This window comes from Engystomops pustulosus, chromosome 10, assembly GCF_040894005.1.
Source record: "Engystomops pustulosus chromosome 10, aEngPut4.maternal, whole genome shotgun sequence".
Lineage (NCBI taxonomy): Eukaryota > Metazoa > Chordata > Amphibia > Anura > Leptodactylidae > Engystomops > Engystomops pustulosus.
In genome coordinates this window covers 46,128,134-46,147,695 of record NC_092420.1, presented here as the reverse complement: position 1 = coordinate 46,147,695, position 19,562 = coordinate 46,128,134, and the positions used below count along the sequence as shown (strand labels likewise).

The window sequence follows — 19,562 nt, the reverse complement described above, 5'->3', positions numbered from 1 at the left end:
GGTGGCGCAAATTCCGACTACCACAATACTTTAGGTCCACGGTTTTCTACAGTGTTTGGAGCACAACTGGGGCACAAAAGTGGCGCAAGCACTTCATAAATACATGAGCAAGCTCCAAAGACGTTGTTTTTAGTCCAAAGATAGACAAAAAACTATTGAGGACACAATGATATATCTGGGCCAGAATCTTAACCAACAATTTGGTATGTTGCTCTGGGAATAAACGCTTTTTTTATCAGGCTTTATCCTTTCATTTTTGAACAGGGCTGAAATACTGTGAATAGGAAATACCCCTTTTACATTTATCACTTAAACCTTCAAACATTAAATTCTGAAAGGATCTGGTTCTTTAATCATCTATTTGCATTGAGTATTTGACTAGTTTATAAAGGTAGATTAAGTTGATCAATTTCTTTTTCATTTGAAGAGGAGTTGCTTTGCAGAGGTGGTACTTGGATGATCCCGGCGCATGTTGCCTACACAATTTAAAAGGCCAACCACACAGTGGATTCCTCAGTCAAAATCTGTACACAATCTGAATGCCAGCACACATAAGCCTCTCATAGTCAAAAGGTAACTTTCTACACTTTACATCCCCTGTAGTGGGTTTTCCGGGTGGCTTTTTCATGCCTATACATGTCTTCCCCAAACAGACAGCCATAAAAATGGGTCTATAAAATAACTAATTCTAAAACAAGTAAAAAACTCATCATCTAGTAACTCATGCTAGAGTAGAGGTTCTCTGAGGAGTCACTGCTTTCATACACAATATTTATGATTGAAAAAGTAGTTGTGAAGATTTCACACAATCGTGGAAGCAGGATGTAGAACATCAATGTTATGCAGTGTTATAGAACAGGCCAACGAGATATAGGTCAGAAACAAGAAAACAATAGCAGTACAAAGTAGATAGGCAAAAGGATAATCTTAAAACAGGCTAAATGTCCAAGAATTCAATTTTAATGAGATGATTGGATCAGTTTTCTGACATCCAGACCGAGCAGAAATGTGAGTGGAAAGAGAACCTATGACAGCAGATTAACTTTGCAAACCAAATTAAACTGCACCACAGGTGGAAATCAATTAAAACTGATAGCAATGGAGTAGACTAGTGTTCAGACTAATAAGGACAGATAGAAACAAAATCCCACTTATCAGCACACCTTCAGCCACACCATCAGCCACATTTCTGAACATACAGAAATGTTGAACAAATAATGTGCACCAGATAACAAGCACACACGTCTTGTGACAAATTAACCCTTCCACCTCACTTTCCCTCATGGTTGGGTGCTGTTGTGGAGAGGGGAAAGCAGTTCCCCATCCATTAAATTCTGAATTCATTAAATTCATTTCTTAACCAATAACTTACCTCCGAGCCATTTCGTCTTTTGTTATCAACATTTCCTTAGTCATAGATTTTGATGAAGGCAGTTTGCACAATCCTAGTAACACATTTAAAATATATCAATTCTAGTCAAACAAAGTGATTTTATGCTACAAAAACTGCTAACTGATTGGTTACTACTAGCAATAGGGATTGACCACTTTGTAAGTGATGACATTTAAACTATGGTAGGCAGATAAGGAGTATCTTTTATATATCTTCAGTACTATATTAAAACTTAACTGAGCACATAATTGATGATTCAGGTTTATCTGCATTATGAATTTCCTTCCAGTTTTTAAAATTTATACATAACAATTTATATGTTGCATGTATTACATATCTCATTACAATATATATATATATATATCTATCGCTAAAGCATTTTTTTATGACACCACGTTTTTCATGTTCGCCAGCATTTCCCACACAGACCTTAGAAGCTGTCAATCTTGCTGTCTGTCCTTCATGGACCATTGGAATGTTGTTCTTTAGGGGAGACTGTGCATTTTTATGTGCGGTGCACGGAGTGCCACGACAGCACCCCGGTTGTTGGTTTGACAATCGGGTACTATGGACACTCCACTGATGTGGGTTTTTGCCCTTTTGTAGGGTGTAACACACACCATGCACATGCCTCATACCATGCGCTTAGTGGTTCCGGGCATTATCGGCCCTGCTGTCCCCCTTTTCACACATATGTATTTACATGCATTTTGTCACTGTTAATGTACAGCGTTTAACCGCTAGTCTCATGTACCGCTAACAGCTTCAATTACCGGTCTCTGTATTTGTGTTTGGGGATGACGTCATGGGTTGCTCTGACAACCAGTGGTGCCGCGGCTGCTATATGTCCCATACCCACTATGCTGTTTTCAAACTTTCCTCAGCAGCCTGCTTATAGCATTTGAAGTGGTGAGTTGTTGATGGCCCGTTTGGGCCATTTTATACTTTTAAATAACACTGGCACTTTATGTGGATATGTTGCACAGTACACATTGGAACAAAATGCACTGGCACTTTCAACACCTTTGTATATTAGATATAACCATGGATTAATGAACCTGTAATCATGTACACTCACCGGCCACTTTATTAGGTACACCTGTCCAACTGCTCGTTAACACTTAATTTCTAATCAGCCAATCACATGGCGGCAACTCAGTGCATTTAGGCATGTAGACATGGTCAAGACAATCTCCTGCAGTTCAAACCGAGCATCAGTTTGGGGAAGAAAGGTGATTTGAGTGCCTTTGAACGTGGCATGGTTGTTGGTGCCAGAAGGGCTGGTCTGAGTATTTTAGAAACTGCTGATCTACTGGGATTTTCACGCACAACCATCTCTAGGGTTTACAGAGAATGGTCCGCAAAAGAAAAAACATCCAGTGAGCGGCAGTTCTGTGGGCGGAAATGCCTTGTTGATGCCAGAGGTCAGAGGAGAATAGGCAGACTTGTTCGAGCTGATAGAAAGGCAACACCCGTTACAAATCGCCACCCGTTACAACCAAGGTAGGCAGAAGAGCATCTCTGAACGCACAGTACGTCGAACTTTGAGGCAGATGGGCTACAGCAGCAGAAGACCACACCGGGTGCCACTCCTTTCAGCTAAGAACAGGAAACTGAGGCTACAATTTGCACAAGCTCATCGAAATTGGACAGTAGAAGATTGGAAAAACGTTGCCTGGTCTGATGAGTCTCGATTTCTGCTGCGAAATTCGGATGGTAGGGTCAGAATTTGGCGTCAACAACATGAAAGTATGGATCCATCCTGCCTTGTATCAACGGTTCAGGCTGGTGGTGGTGGTGTCATGGTGTGGGGAATATTTTCTTGGCACTCTTTGGGCCCCTTGGTACCAATTGAGCATCGTTGCAACGCCTCAGCCTACCTGAGTATTGTTGCTGACCATGTCCATCCCTTTATGACCACAATGTACCCAACATCTGATGGCTACTTTCAGCAGGATAATGCGCCATGTCATAAAGCTGGAATCATCTCAGACTGGTTTCTTGAACATAGGACAATGAGTTCACTGTACTCAAATGGCCTCCACAGTCACCAGATCTCAATCCAATAGAGCATCTTTGGGATGTGGTGGAACGGGAGATTCGCATCATGGATGTTCAGCCGACAAATCTGCGGCAACTGTGTGATGCCATCATGTCAATATGGACCAAAATCTCTGAGGAATGCTTCCAGCACCTTGTTGAATCTATGCAACGAAGAATTGAGGCTGTTCTGAAGGCAAAAGGGGGTCCAACCCGTTACTAGCATGGTGTACCTAATAAAGTGGCTGGTGAGTGTATGTATTCACTGATGTATATATAATATGAATTGGTTTACAAAAGTGGGATGTTACTACACGATCATGTGACCTAATTGATTGAATCATGTGATTCAGCTGTATCTGTATATATATGCACTGCATGCACTTGTCTCTTGGCTTGAGAAAGGCTCACACTGAGCCGAAACGTTGCTGCTGTTTTGGGATATGCAATAAAGAGGACTTTACATTTTTTCACCTTTATCCTGGAGTGCTGCCCTTTTTCTACAAGGATACCTTTGAGGACCTGTCGCCCGGCCCTAGTAGGCGTGCACATATATATGTATATATAATATAAATATATATATAATATATATGTAGTTGCAGCACTCGAAAAAGATATGTAATGAGATATGTAATACATGCAACATATAAATTATGTATAAATTATAAAACTGGAAGGAAATGTAAATATACTAACTTTATGATTCTCCCATGGTAATGCTGGTCTAGTCTCCCACCAGTCCCTGTAGCCAGGCCACCAGTAATATGTTATTTTTGACGCCTCTGCAGTGAAACACATGCTGCTGCAGTTACATATGACAACTTAACATGATTAGAGTTTAAATCTACAGAGACCACAGCCAAACAAGCCTAGCATTATTATGGAAGTGCTAGGTCACATGAGCATAGTGTTTGGCAGAGCTGTGAGCTGGTTAAAGTGATGTGGCAGAGGGATTTGGTGGATTATAAAATACACCTCCATGACTTCATTGAGTTTACTTTCAGGGAGCCAGGTATATTTACTTTTAAAACTTGATGGAACCAAACATTTTAATTTCAAAAGCAGATTGGTAATTACAATAATAAAGACTATGGGAACCTGTCAAAATATGAAATCATGACAACAGGAGGCCTTGAAGCACATTTGATATGCTATATATGCTAACTGTTGTGCTCACCTTTGAAAACTCGTGTGGCCCATCGGGACTGAAGTTCTGAAATAGGCATGATGGCACCGATAGGTTGAATAAGGCCAATGAAAGCAACAGTTGTTTTTTCCAAATGTGGTGGAAATACAAACTTGTACAAAGATATGTGATTTTTTTCTGCGTTAAGATCAGGATCTTCAAAAAAAGGGAATGAAAAACTGTAGCCAGTGGCAAAAAACACAACATCAATATTTTTCTCCATAGTGCCATCATCAAAAATTACATCTCTTTCTGTGAATTCCTTTATATTGGGTTTTACAAGAACCTTTCCTGAGATGATCCGATTGGGAAGGTCATCATTAATAGTTGGGTGCTGGCTGAGAATTCTATAGAGAAAAAGACACATGTAAAATTAAAGAATGATTCCTAATTTAATCAAAAGTATAAAATAAAAACAAAAAGACCTTATTCCCACATGTGAATCACATTCTTGTGTTGTCCATGTTCTCCATGGGCACCAAACAACACAATTGACATTGTGGATGCATTTTGTCTGTGGTTGCTTCAGTTTCTACAGATTTTTATGGTAATCATCGCTCCACAACACAATCCAAACTAGAGCATGTCACTGCTACTTTTCATTGAAAAGTCTCACACATATTACGCATTCTGAAGTATGGGAGTTACTGATTAGAAGTCCTGTATATGGTTGTGAGAAGAGCAGATACTAGGAGAGCAAAACAGAAGAGTTTGTGAGGATAAAAGATTATGTATGGGATGGTATTGGCTGATTAACTCAGAGATATATGTAGGGGACAAGTTGTGGACACTCCAAGTCAGCAGACTTTTGGAACCAGTGAAACAGGTTAGAATATACCCACAGTCCAGACTATACCTAGGTTTAAAGTGGTGTAAGCCATATTTTGGGCTAGACCAATTCATACCCCCAGAGAATAAATTAGTAGGGTTGAAAGATATACACAAGAGGCAAGGTCAGACTGGTCCACCAGTGTGCCAATGAAAGCATCAGTTGGCCCCTACTCCTTTTAGCTCTGCCTCCACCACCCACTGACTCTGACCCTGGGCTCTGGTATTTCAACTCTACCTGAGCTCTCTGAATGCAGATAGAGTTGAATATGATGATGTGCAAAGAGCCTTCAGTTCTCTGCACCATCACTTTACCCCCGGTTGCTGCTATATGAGAATGAGGTCAGCAGGCGCGATATAATGACATCACCATGTCTGTCAGCATAATTGCCTATAGCAGCAGCAAAGGAAGAAAAGAAGAGTAGAAGAGCTGCTTGAGAACGGGGGTAAGTAAATAGTGTTTTTTATTTTGAATAAAAGTAGAAGGGTCCACAGGATAAGGTGGTGGGGGCACAATATTAAGGGGTCCCACAAAATAATTTAGGCTTGAGGGGGGACCCACAGGATAAGGGGTAGCTGAGGTACAACAATTTGAGGTGGAGTATGTGGTTACTATATGTGGGGTGTTGGTGACCGAAGCCTCAATGAGGTTTACATGAGAGGCCACAAGAAGAGGGGGAGAGGAGGGAGACCCAAAACATGAGGGGCCACAATATGAGGAAAGATGAAGGGTCACGATATGGGGGTGATGGGAGACCAAAGTATATAGGAAAGATCAGAGGTAACAATGTGAAGTGGATATGAGACGCCTCAATATGAAGAGCCGTTGAGGGAGGCATCAATATGAGGAAGAAATTAGGGGACACAATATGAGAGGGAGGTGAGAGGCCACAGTATATAGGATAGAGGTCTCAATATGAGGGGAATATGAGAGGCCACAATATGAGGGAAGATGAAAGGTCACGATATGTGGGTGATGAGAGACCACAGTATCTATATACTGTGGTCTCTCATCACCCACATATCGTGACCTTTCACAATGATGAGAAGTCACAATCTGAAGAAGCATTGAGGGGGGCCTCAATATGAGGAAAAAATGAGGGGACACAATATGAGAGGGAGGTGATAAGGCCACAATATGTGGGGGAGATGATGGGCCACAATATGAGGTAGAGATGGAGAGAAAAATATAAGAGGGGATGAAAGGCCAAAATATAAGGGGGGAGATGAATGGGGTCACAATAGGAGCTGGAGAAGGCTTTTAAAAATAGTTCCTACCTAATGCTGGACCTGACAGCCATAATCTCAAGATTGAATTACATTTTAAAATACATTCTAAGCTTTTCTCCAGTATCTCCTCTTTGCCTGATGCATTTGCAGTGCCTTTTAAAACGCAATGAAAACACATTCTGTAAACAGAAAAATATACCGGTAATATTTCCATGTAGCAGCAGGTGGGCCTCCATAATCAATTTCACCGTTGGGCCCTAGGCCCCACAGTCCGACCCTGACAAAAGGAACTTAATTTTTTTCACTCAATTATTTTATTGTTTTTTCAGCTCTGTCTGGTAAGTTAACTAATTAAAATGAGACTGCTTCATATACCTGGTATATGAGGACAGTCATGATGTAAATTTTTCAATTATCGCTCAGTGCAACGTACTACAAATCAGCAAAACAGTTTTACCATGTATTGGGACCTTTAGACTAGCAAGTCCCAGCTACAATATAAATGTTAACACTAATAACAGCACCAAGTTTAATTAGGGATCAGTTGAGCAATAATATTATAGCCTGGAGAGATATAGTGTGTCCTAGGCTATTTCACACCGATGGGGATAGAGTTTATGGGGGTGTAGTATACAGGGTATGCTCTGGCTTGGATCAAACCATACCTGGCTATAACTCTGCATTAGTTCTGTATTAATTATTAAGGGGAGGGCATTAGATATTATTGGGGAAGGGGGGGCTGCTGAACTCTGCATTCATTATTAAGTGGGGCTTCTGATCTATGCATTAATTATTAATGAGAGGGAAGAAGCTGTAGAGCTCTGAGTTAACCATTTTGCAGGAGGTTGTGTCTGAAATCTGCATTCATTGTACAGAGATGCGGGAAACTATTGAACTCTGTGTTGATTTTTAACCACTTGGCACTCAATGACGTACTATTACGGCATGGAGTGCAGCTAATCTACAAGCAAACTTTGTTCACAGGTGTTAACCATTTAAATGCCGTGGTTAATGCGACAGGGACATGGAGGGAGAGAGATTACATGCTCATTTGGTTTTGGGGGGGGGGGTTCCAACTGGTGCTATGGCAACCCTGGCATATGAGCTAAGACCCCGGGTCTTAACAAGTAAAGGTCGTGCACCACTGTAGAAGATGCATTTTCAATAAAAATCTACTGCATCTTCTACAGTGGGGCACGATCTTAACTTGATTATACATTCCGGGGTTGGATCCCTAGGTTTGATGCAAACCCCCGCTTGGGGCAGTGTAAACTGTTTTATATTTACATTTAAGACCCCAGGGCTGTTCGTTGTTGATACCTGTGAAGACCTTACAGGCAGTGAGTCAACCTATGCATAAGCATAGGCTGCAAGTGATAATACCCTGTAATACTGATGTAATGCAGGGTATTGTAATGAACAAGCAAGCAAATGATTGCTTGTTTATGTCTCATAGTAGAATCAGTAAAAACATGAAAAAAAGTTTTAAAAAATTGTTTAAATAAAAATAAACTAATAAACACTTGGGAACAAAACCTGGGAACAAACTCCGAACATAAAGTATTGCCATGTCCGTGGTGATCAATACAATAAAACGAAATCATTATTAAACCCAGACAATTAACAGCGTAAAAAATATTTTTCAAAAACAGTTACAAAAGTTACAATTTTTACCTATCTTGCCCCTCATAAAATGAAATAAAAAGTGATCAAAACAAAAATTATAGACACTATAGACCAAAAATTAAGAGTAGCTTTTTTCCCCAAATTATTATTTTTTCTACAAAATAAGTAAAATATAAGCAAAAATATAGAAACTTGGTATCTCTGCAATCATACTGATCCTACTGAATAAATGTAACTTGTTACTTAGGGTATACAATGAACAACAACAAAAAAAAAAATATTCAAAAATCAATTACAGGAGATGTTTTTCTACAACCCCACTGCAGGCTGCTGGATATAGGGACAGGGATCAGGATGCTGCATACGGGGGCAGGCTGCTGCTTACTGGGAAAATGCTGGGTGGCTATTTAATGGGGAATAGCTTTATACTGGGAGAGGCTGTGACCAATGCATTTTTTGCCCTAGGCTTATACTTGAGTCAATAGGTTTTCCCAGTTTTTTATGGTAAAAGTAGGGCCTCGGCTTATATTCAGGTCGGCTTATACTCAAGTATATACGGTTCATGTTCAGCAAAAGGGCATAGCCACCCCAATGGTATCACTGGAAAATGCCTCTCATTCAGCAAAAAAATAAGCCCTTAAACATGGCAACATTAACCCCTTAAGGACGGAGGGTTTTTCGGCTCATTTCTCGCTCTCCAACTTCAAAAATCCATAACTTTTTCATTTTTCCGTGTACAGACCTGTGTGAGGGCTTATTTTGTGCGTAACAAATTTTACTTTCCCGTAATGTTATTTATTTTAACATGCCGTGTACTGCGAAGCTGAAAAAAAATTCCAAATGTGGAAAAATTGAAAAAAAACCGCATGTGCGTCACGTTCTTGTGGGCTCAGTTTTTACGACTTTCACTCTTCGCTCCAAATAACACACCTACTTTATTCTTCGGTTCGGTGCGATCGCGGTGATACCAAATTTATACAGGTTTTATTGTGTTTTAATACATTTTCAAAAATTAAACGAATGTGTACAAAAAAGAAAAAAAATTTTTTGCCATCTTCTGACGCTAATAACTTTTTCATACTTTGGCGCACGGAAATGTGTGAGGGGTCATTTTTTTGCGAAATGAAGCAACGTTTTCATTGCTACCATTTTGAGGTCTGTGCGACATTCTGATCATTTTTTATTTCATTTTTTATGTTATGTAAAAAGGTGTAAAAGTCGCATTTCGGACATTTGGGCGCCATTTTCCGTCTCGGAGGTCACCGCCGCCCGTAACCGTTTTTATATTTTGATAGATCGGGCATTTTGGGACGCGGCGATACCTAATATGTTTGTGATTTTTACTGTTTATTATGTTTTATATCCGTTCTAAGGAAAGGGGGGTGATTTGAACTTTTAATATTTTATTAATTTTTTTTATTTTTTAAACTTTTTTTTTCTTTTTTTTTTCACTATCTTTTAGACCATCTAGGGTACATTAACCCTAGATGGTCAGATCGCTGCTACCATATACTGCAATACTTCTGTATTGCAATATATGGCATTTTTGCAGCACATTCATTACAATGAGCCACTGGCTCATTGTAACGAATCTGCAGCTGCCAGATAGCCTCGTGTCAAAAGAAGACCCGAGGCTACCATGGCAACCGATCGCCGCCCCCCGATGACGTTCGGGGGCGTGGCGATCGAAAAAAAGATGGCGGCGCCCACGCTTCCTAAAAGCTGTTTCTGCTGATTTTATTTGTTTTTAAATACAAGCAGTCCCCAACTTAAAGAGAACCTACCACCACGAATCTACCTATAAAGGTAGATCGGGTGGTAGGTGGATGTAAGGGACGTGAGGAGAGCTCTTTTTAGAGCTAATCCTCACGTCCCCGCTAACTTTAGGTACACTTTATTCCCCTGATATGTAAATTTAGTTATGCGGCTACTGGGGCGTGGAGTAGCCGGCACGAGGCTACACAGCGCGGCTACTCCACGCCCCAGTAGCCACATTACTCCTCCTACCCGGTTGTGTGCGGCGCGCAGCTCCTCGTAGCTGCGCGCCCTCGTCCGTCATGGTGGCGTTCTGCGCATGCGCAGAACGCCGGCCGACGGCTGAGCAGTCCCAGCTCCGAGGCCGGAGCTACTGCGCGCCGCACGCAACCGGGTAGGAGGAGTAATGTGGCTACTGGGGCGTGGAGTAGCCGCGCTGTGTAGCCTCGTGCCGGCTACTCCACGCCCCAGTAGCCGCATAACTAAATTTACATATCAGGGGAATAAAGTGTACCTAAAGTTAGCGGGGACGTGAGGATTAGCTCTAAAAAGAGCTCTCCTCACGTCCCTTACATCCACCTACCACCCGATCTACCTTTATAGGTAGATTCGTGGTGGTAGGTTCCCTTTAAGAACACCTGACTTACAGATAACCCCTAGTTACAAAGGGACTTCTGGATGTTGGTAATTTACTGTACTTTAGCCTTAGACTTAGACTACAACAGCTATAATAGTTATTAAAGGTGTCTGCAATGAAGTTGTATTGTTAATCCTGGTTCTCATGACAATCCAACATTTTTAAAATCCAAATATTTTTATTTCTATCTCTTTATAGTTTAACCCCTTAACGCTCTGCGCCGTAGCTCTACGGAGCAGAGGTATAAGGGATGTATGAAGAGGGCTCACGGGCTGAGTCCTCTTCATACAAAAGGTGGGGGTTTTTGCATATTGCACAAAACCCCCACCGCAAGCACCGACCGCGGCTATTAACCCCTTCAACGCCGCCGGCAAAAGTCGCCGCCGGCGTTTAAAAGACGGCGGCGCGCGGGCGCCGCCATCTTTTTTCCGATCGCCACGCCCCGGAACGTCATCGGGGGGCGGCGATCGGTTGCCATGGTAGCCTCGTGTCTTCTTTTGACACGAGGCTATCTGGCAGCTGCAGATTCGTTACAATGAGCCAGTGGCTCATTGTAATGAATGTGCTGCAAAAATGCCATATATTGCAATACAGAAGTATTGCAGTATATGGTAGCAGCGATCTGACTATCTAGGGTTAATGTACCCTAGACGGTCTAAAAGATAGTGAAAAAAAAAATTAAAAAAAAAGTTTAAAAAATAAAAAAAATTAATAAAATATTAAAAGTTCAAATCACCCCCCTTTCCCTAGAACGGATATAAAACATAATAAACAGTAAAAATCACAAACATATTAGGTATCACCGCATCCCAAAATGCCCGATCTATCAAAATATAAAAACGGTTACGGGCGGCGGTGACCTCCGAGGAGGGAAATGGCGCCCAAATGTCCGAAATGCGACTTTTACACCTTTTTACATAACATAAAAAATGAAATAAAAAATGATCAAAATGTCGCACAGACCTCAAAATGGTAGCAATGAAAACGTCGCCTCATTTCGCAAAAAAAAATGACCCCTCACACATCTCTGTGCGCCAAAGTATGAAAAAGTTATTAGCGTCAGAAGATGGCAAAAATTTTTTTTTCTTTTTTGTACACATTCGTTTAATTTTTGAAAATGTATTAAAACACAATAAAACCTATATAAATTTGGTATCACCGCGATCGCACCGAACCAAAGAATAAAGTATGCGTGTTATTTGGAGCGAAGAGTGAAAGTCGTAAAAACTGAGCCCACAAGAACGTGACGCATGTGCGGTTTTTTTTCAATTTTTCCACATTTGGAATTTTTTTTCAGCTTCGCAGTACATGGCATGTTAAAATAAATAACATTACGGGAAAGTAAAATTTGTTACGCACAAAATAAGCCCTCACACAGGTCTGTACACGGAAAAATGAAAAAGTTATGGATTTTTGAAGTTGGAGAGCGAGAAATGAGCTGGAAAACCCTCCGTCCTTAAGGGGTTAACATTGGGACTTATGGATCAGTCCTGGACCGTTGTTTTAGCTCCGAGAGGGTTAAAGTTAAGAGTGCAGCACTACACCCAAAGAATTTTTAAAATTCAGGTGTCACAAAGACCAAAAAAAATCTGTCTGGAGTTATATATATAAAATATACAGTTTCGACTTACATACAAATTCAACTTAAGAACAAACCTACAGAACTTGTCTTGTACATAACCCGGGTACTGTCTGTATTTCAAATCTCCAATTTCAAAAAAGGGAAAAAACGGAAAACCAATGTTCAAGTTGTAAACCGCGTGACATCACAATAAAATATCCAGACATTTTAAAAATTACGAAACCTTAAAGCAGACATGTGGGAAATGTTATTTACCGTATATACTTGTGTATAAGCCGAGTTTTTCAGCACAAAAAATGTGCTGAAAAACGTCCCCTCGGCTTATACACGAGTCAATACATAAATGTCAATGCACTTAAAAAATAATAAACTTATATACTCACCCTCCGGCAGCCCCGATGCGCAGCGCGGCTCACCAGATGTCTGCGCGGTTCCTCTTCTTGCTTCCGCACCTATCTTCTTTCTTCTGTAACATCATGCAGCGGCTCGTCATACTATGCGCCTGCCGGCCGGGAGAGGGCAGCGGCGGCGCCCAGCACGATCTTACAGAAGAAAGAAGACAGGCCCGGAAGCCAGAAGAGGACCCGCGCGGACATCGGGGGAACCGCGCTGCGTATCGGGGCCACCGAAGGGTGAGTATATAAGTTTTTTTTTGCTGAATACTACTGGGGGCAGGCTGGGGTGGCTGTATACCACTGGGGGCAGGCTGGGCTGGCTGTATACTGCTGGGGGCAATCTGGGCTGGCTGTATACCACTGGGGGCAGGCTGGGCTGGCTGTATACCACTGGGGGCAGGCTGGGCTGGCTGTATACTACTGGGGGCAGGATGGCTATATACTACTGGGGACTTGCTGGCTATATACTACTGGGAGCTGGCTGACTATATACTACTGGCGGCTTGCTGGCTATATACTGGGGGGTGGGGTCTGTGATCAATGCTTTTCCCACCCTCGGTTTATAATCGAGTCAATAGGTTTTCCCAGTTTTTTGTGGTATAAATATGGGTCTTGGCTTGTACTCAGGTCAGCTTATACTCGAGTATATACGGTAGTTACTAATTTGGGTAGCAAAACTATCTATTTGAAAATAAGATAATTAAAAATTTTGAAAATGCCAATTTTTTCCAAAATTCACCAAATTTTATTTAAATAAATAAATGCAATACTTAGCCAAAATTTTCTGGGCCATTAGGCGCATCGGAATATAAGGCGCAACAGTCCGATGCGCCTTATATATGTAATAATTCCATATATAAGGCGCATCGGACTATAAGGCGCAGGGTCGGGGGCGTGGCGGAGGTCCGGGGGCGGAGCGGAGACCCGACGGGACGCGACGCAGGGAAGGTGAGTGGGGAAGGTGAGGGGGAGGTGGAGGAGGGCAGCGGACCATACTTACATAGGTCCCCGCTACCGGAGACAGCAGATCTCCAGCGGGAACTGCAGACCACGCGGCAGAAGTTGTTCGTGCCGCGTGGTCTGCAGTTCCCGCTGGAGATCTGCTGTCTCCGGTAGCGGGGACCTATGTAAGTAGGGTCCGCTGCCCTCATATAGGGCGCACCGGACTATAAGGCGCACTTTGGATTTCCAAGGAAATCCAAGGCTTTTAAGTGCGCCTTATAGTCCGGAAAATACGGTAATCACTAATGTGAAGTACAACATGTGATGAAAAAACAATCACAAAATCACTTTTATAGTTTGTGTTCAAAAGTTATAACTAGAGATGAGCGAGCACTAAAATGCTCGGGTGCTCGTTACTCGAACCGAACATTTCCCGATGCTCGAGTGCTCGTTTCGAGTAACGAGCCCCATTGAAATCAATGGGAGACCCGAGCATTTTTCAGTAAAATTACAAACTGACCGAGCACAGTGAAATAACACAGTGCAGAACAGATTGCAGATGTTCGGGAACATCTGCGATCTGTTCCGGAGACACGCGTGCAGAACGGTGTTCTCCACAATAGTATTTGAAGAACAATATGTGTAGAGAACAACTTGCAGATGTTTGGAAACATCTGCAAGTTGTTCTTCACACATATTGTTCTTCAAATACTATTGCGGAGAACACCTTTATGCACGCGTGTCTCCGGGACATCTGCGATCTGCTCCGGAGACACCCGTGCAGAACGGTGTTCTCCGCAATAGTATTTGAAGAACAATATGTGTAGAGAACAACTTGCAGATGTTGCCAAACATCTGCAATGTGTTCTTCACACATATTGTTCTTCAAATACTATTGCGGAGAACACCGTTCTGCACGCGTGTCTCCGGAACAGATCGCAGATGTTCCCGAACATCTGCAATCTATTCTGCACTGTGTTATTTCACTGTTTTCTTCAATTAAACGATTAAATTAAATGTTTTAATTGTATTTTTTTATTGTTCTTCACTTCTTTTTTTTTAATTAAATGCTCGTTATCGAGCAGGGCAAATACTCGTCCGAGCAACGAGCCGGTCCGAGTATGCTAATACTCGACCGAGCATCAAGCTCGGACGAGTATACTCGCTCATCACTAGTTATAACCATACCGCATGCCTTCAGCTATAAACTGGCTGCATCCTAAAGGGGTTATGCGTAGGTGCTGGTGAACTCTGTATTTATTATTAAGTGGAGGGGTTGCTGAACTCTGCTATGATTGTTAAGGTGTGGGGAAAGCTGCAAAATTTGCATTAATCACAAAGATTGAAATTGCAGAACTCTGCATTCATTATTAACCTCTTAATGACCTGGCCTTTTTTTGTTTTTTCATTTCCATTTTTCACTCCCCACCTTCACAAATCTATAATTTTTTTTATTTTTACACATAAAGAGCTCTGTTACGGCTTGTTTTCTGAAAACAAAAAACAAATTGCACTTCACAGTGATGGTATTAAATATTCCATGCCGTGCACTGGGAAGTGGGAAAAAAATTCCAAATGCAGTGAAAATGGTGAAAAAACTCATTTGCGCCTTTTTCTTGTGGGCTTGGATTCTATGACCTTCACTGTGTGCCCCAAATGACATGTCTACTGTTTTCGTTGGGTCGATATGATCAGGGGGATACAAAATTTGTATAGCTTTTATAATGTTTCCATACATCTACAAAAATTAAAACCACCTAGTAAAAAAATATATGTTTTTTAATTTTGCCATCTTCTGGCGCTAATAACTTTTTCATCCTTGTGTTTGATGTGTCCTTTTGATGATGTGTTCAATGCTATGATTTTTAGGACTGTACGACCTTTTGATCACATTTTATAGATTTTTTTTTCATTTGTCAAAATGGCAAAAAGTGCAATTTTTGACTTTGAACACTATTTTCCATTACGGGGTAAACACAGTGAAAAACCATTATTATATTTTGATAGATCGGGCATTTTCAAACACAATGATATCTAATGTATTAATGATTTTTACTGTTTATTTATATTTATATCAGTTCTAGAGAAAGGGGGATGATTTGAATTTTTATGTGTTTTTTAATATATTTTTTTAAACTTCTTTTTTTAATTTTTACTATCACTATTTTTCAGACCCCCTAGGGTTATTGAACCCTAGGTTGTCTAATCGATCCTACCATATTTCCACCTCATTCATTAAAATGTGCAAATCGCACATTGTAATGAATGGGTTAAAACAAGACAGTCCCGGGTCTTCGGAAGATCCAAGGCTGTGATCGGCGGGATTACACCCGCGATTGGTGCTATCGTCAATCGCGGCTGTTACTAGTAAGTCTTTGCTGAAGAGGGCACAGCCAGAGAGTATTATTATGGCACGAGTCTGGAAGGGGTTAAGTAGGGGCTGCTGAACTCTGTATTTATTATTAAAGAAAACCTGCCACTCCAATTAACCGGTTCGCGACCGCCCGCCGTGTATTCACGGTGGCGGTCGCGTCGCGCTACATGGAGAGGGCTCACGGGCTGAGCCCTCTCCATAGCCGGTAAGTCTTTGCTGCATATTGCAGCAAAGGCTTACCGGTAACATCCGTGATCGGTGCTAGCATCGCCATCTTACCTGGGATCGCCGCTCCCCATGACGTCATCGGGGGGCGGCGATCCATCTCCATGGTAGCCTCGGGTCTTCCGAAGACCCGAGGCTATTTCGTTTTAACCCCTTCATTACAATGTGCTGATAGCTGTAGTATGGCAGTATATGAAAGGATCGATCAGACAACCTAGGGTTAAAGTACCCTAGGGAGTCTGAAAAATAGTTTAAATAAAAATAAAAAAAAGTAAAAAAAAAAAAATTATAATAAAAAAACCTAAAATTTCAAATCACCCCCCTTTCCCTAGAACTGACATAAATATAAATAAACAGTAAAAATCATAAACACATCAGGTATCGACGCGTCCGAAAATGCCCGATCTATCAAAATATGATAACGGTTTTTCAATGCGTTTAACCCCGTAACGGAAAATAGCGCCCAAAGTCGAAAATGGCACTTTTTTGCCATTTTGAAAAATCTAAAAAAATCTATAAAAAGTGATCAAAAGGTCGTACAGTCCTAAAAATTATATCATTGAACATATTATCAAATTTCATAAAAAAATGACACCACCCACAGCTCCGTACACCATAGTATAAAAAAGTTATTAGCGCCAGAAGTTGGCAAAATCAAAAACATTATTTTTGTACAGGAGGTTTTAATTTTTGTAAATGTATGAAAACATTATAAAACCTATACAAATTTGGTATCTCCTTAATCGTACCAACCCAAAGAATAAAGTAGACATGTCATTTGGGGCGCTCAGTGAAAGACGTAATATCCAAGCCCACAAGAAAATGGCGCACATGCGTTTTTTCACCATTTTCATTGCATTTGGAATTTTTTTCCCGCTTTCGAGTACATGGCATGGTATATTTAATACCATCATTATGAAGTGCAATTTGTTACGCAGAAAACAAGCCATCACACAGCTCTTTACGTGTAAAAATAAAAAAATTATAGATTTTTGAAGGTGGGGAGTGAAAAATGGACATGAAAAAACAGGAAAGGGCCCGGTCCTTAACCGGTTAAACCACCCAAAAGGAATAGTCCGCAAATATTCAATTACATATATAGCTCTCTTTACTTTCACCTGCAGAGGCTGTAGGAAAGTTATGAGATTCTACACAATCTCTTGCTAGAACGTTGAAAGAAAAACAGAGAGACAGACAGGGGCTGTGTTTGACTCAACACTGCTACATGATTAGCTAAGAGAGACCTGGCTATATGATAAGAAATCAACCTCATGCTGCCCTCAGGAATTGTCTTCAGAGAGTCACATTTCTCTCTCATTCATAAGGGGTGCTGCATTAACAGTGTCAGCATCAGTGAGGAGATGGGGCATACAAACTGCATATTGAAGCTCTCCACCTCTCTGACTGAAGCAGAGGACATAAATAACATTAGAAGAATGGTGGCTCTAATCCCATGGATAGAGGCATCAGTGTAACATGTGTAAAGGCATCCAAAAGATGCAGTGTGTGCTTTGTGGGTGTCCCTGGTGACAGTTTCTCTTTAAGAGGAGGCAGAAAATGTGCATGTGGCATGAGGTTTTAGGCTCACACATATATTATAGTAAAATACTAAATTCACTACAAAATATGGCCATATCTGCTGTCTTTTTCTCTGGAGATTTCAACAGCAGGACTCAATGTCTACTGGTTAAAGTTGCAGATACCTGTGTTGGGGTTTTAGGCCAAAATTCTCATGATTAAAACGTCTATTCATTTTTTTTTCTGCCCAGCTATTCAACATTTCTGTGGTGAAGTATTGTTTAAGAAGCAGTTTATATCGGCTGTACAGAACTACATCTAGTGGAAACCCTTCATCAGCCACACGGTTAACAACCCAAGCACCTCTCCTGGTACTGAGGTAGACCTGTTGATAAAGTTGACAAAAAAATAATTTTATAGAAAACATATAAATAGTCATTATTTAAGCATATAAGAGTAGATACAAAGTGTAAAACAAGAATAATAACAAGTAGTATATACTGTACTGTAAATTCCTATGATATTGTTCACTGTATTGTGTGGTTTTCAAATGCACATTTCCTGGCTACAGCAGCCAGTCATCAATTGGCTACTGCATTTGCCAAGTGAGGCCAGACTACACATAATTTGGGATTAACACTTTGTACTTAAATTTAAGACATTTAAATATAAATACATATACTGTATTAGTATATAGCCCGCCTGCTCTCATAGTATATAGCCTGCCAGCCCTTCTGACGCCACCCCGGCAGGTACTCTTCTTTCCATCATTGGCTCCGTGTCCCCGAAGCAGTCCATCGCAGGCATCGTGGCATCAGCCGCACCCTGACATTCTAATGTGCACGCCAGCATCGGCAAACACTATGATGTCAGCAAGCGGCTGACATCACAATGTCTGCGACCGACACGGGGACATGGAGCCAATGCCAGAGCGACGATGAATAGAAGAGGGCCTGCCGGGGTGGCGTCGGAAGGGCTGGCAGGCTATATACTATGAGGGCTGGCAGGCTATATACTATGAGGGTGTGCAGGCTATATACTGGGGGGGCTGTGACCAATGTATTTCCCACCCTCTTGTTAATAGGTTTTACAGGTTTTTTGTGTTAAAATTAAGGGTCGCGGCTTATCCTCGGTTCGGCTTATACTCGAGTATATATGGTATATATAAAATGTTTTAAAGTTTAAAAGGGAAATTACATAACTTTAAAGGGGTATTCTCGTCTCGGCATTTACCATCAATTTTATTAATCTGCCATATATATGCATTTCTTCAATAAGATGTTATTAAAAAAAATTTACCTGTGTGAAAATGTTTTCTCATAAATGTAGTGATATGGGCCCTTAGAAACAAGACTGACTCCTTGGATATGGCCACCTCCGCTGGAGGGATTGCACATAGAAACAAAAGGTTTTTGTATATGAAATGTCCGGGAGTTACTGCATGTCCTACAGCCATCCTGTGGTATCGATCGCTGAATCCGGGCCAGACAATCGCGCATGTCTGGCCACTGCTGCCAAAATGTGAGGTGGTCGTTTTTTTAATAACACCCAATTTAGGAATGTTTACATATGGCAAATGAATTAAATTACATGTACAGTCGTAGCCAAAAGTTTTGAGAATGATAGAAATCTTAATTTTTACAAAGTCTACTGCATCAGGTTTTATAATGGCAATTTGCATATACTCCAGAATGTTAGAAAGCAGTGGTGGCGAACCTATGGCACGGGTGCCAGAGGTGGCACTCGGAGCCCTTTCTGTGGGCACCCAGGCCTTCACCAGAGAGGACTCCAGATATCGTTCTGCAGTCCCAGACAGCCCAGGACTTGCTGT

General features: G+C 41.3%; 1 protein-coding gene across 1 annotated transcript in view; it reads right to left on the bottom strand.

The window, feature by feature from the left end:
• LOC140105178 (flavin-containing monooxygenase 5-like) overlaps nucleotides 1-19,562 on the bottom strand; it is a 98,851-nt gene that overhangs the window by 59,152 nt on the left and 20,137 nt on the right. Inside the window, exons 6-8 of the mRNA XM_072129124.1 lie at nucleotides 17,917-18,116; nucleotides 4,611-4,966; nucleotides 1,373-1,445 (exon numbers count right to left, since the gene is read on the bottom strand). Coding sequence (XP_071985225.1) covers nucleotides 1,373-1,445; nucleotides 4,611-4,966; nucleotides 17,917-18,116 — 629 coding nt within the window. The remainder of the gene's footprint in view (nucleotides 1-1,372; nucleotides 1,446-4,610; nucleotides 4,967-17,916; nucleotides 18,117-19,562) is intronic.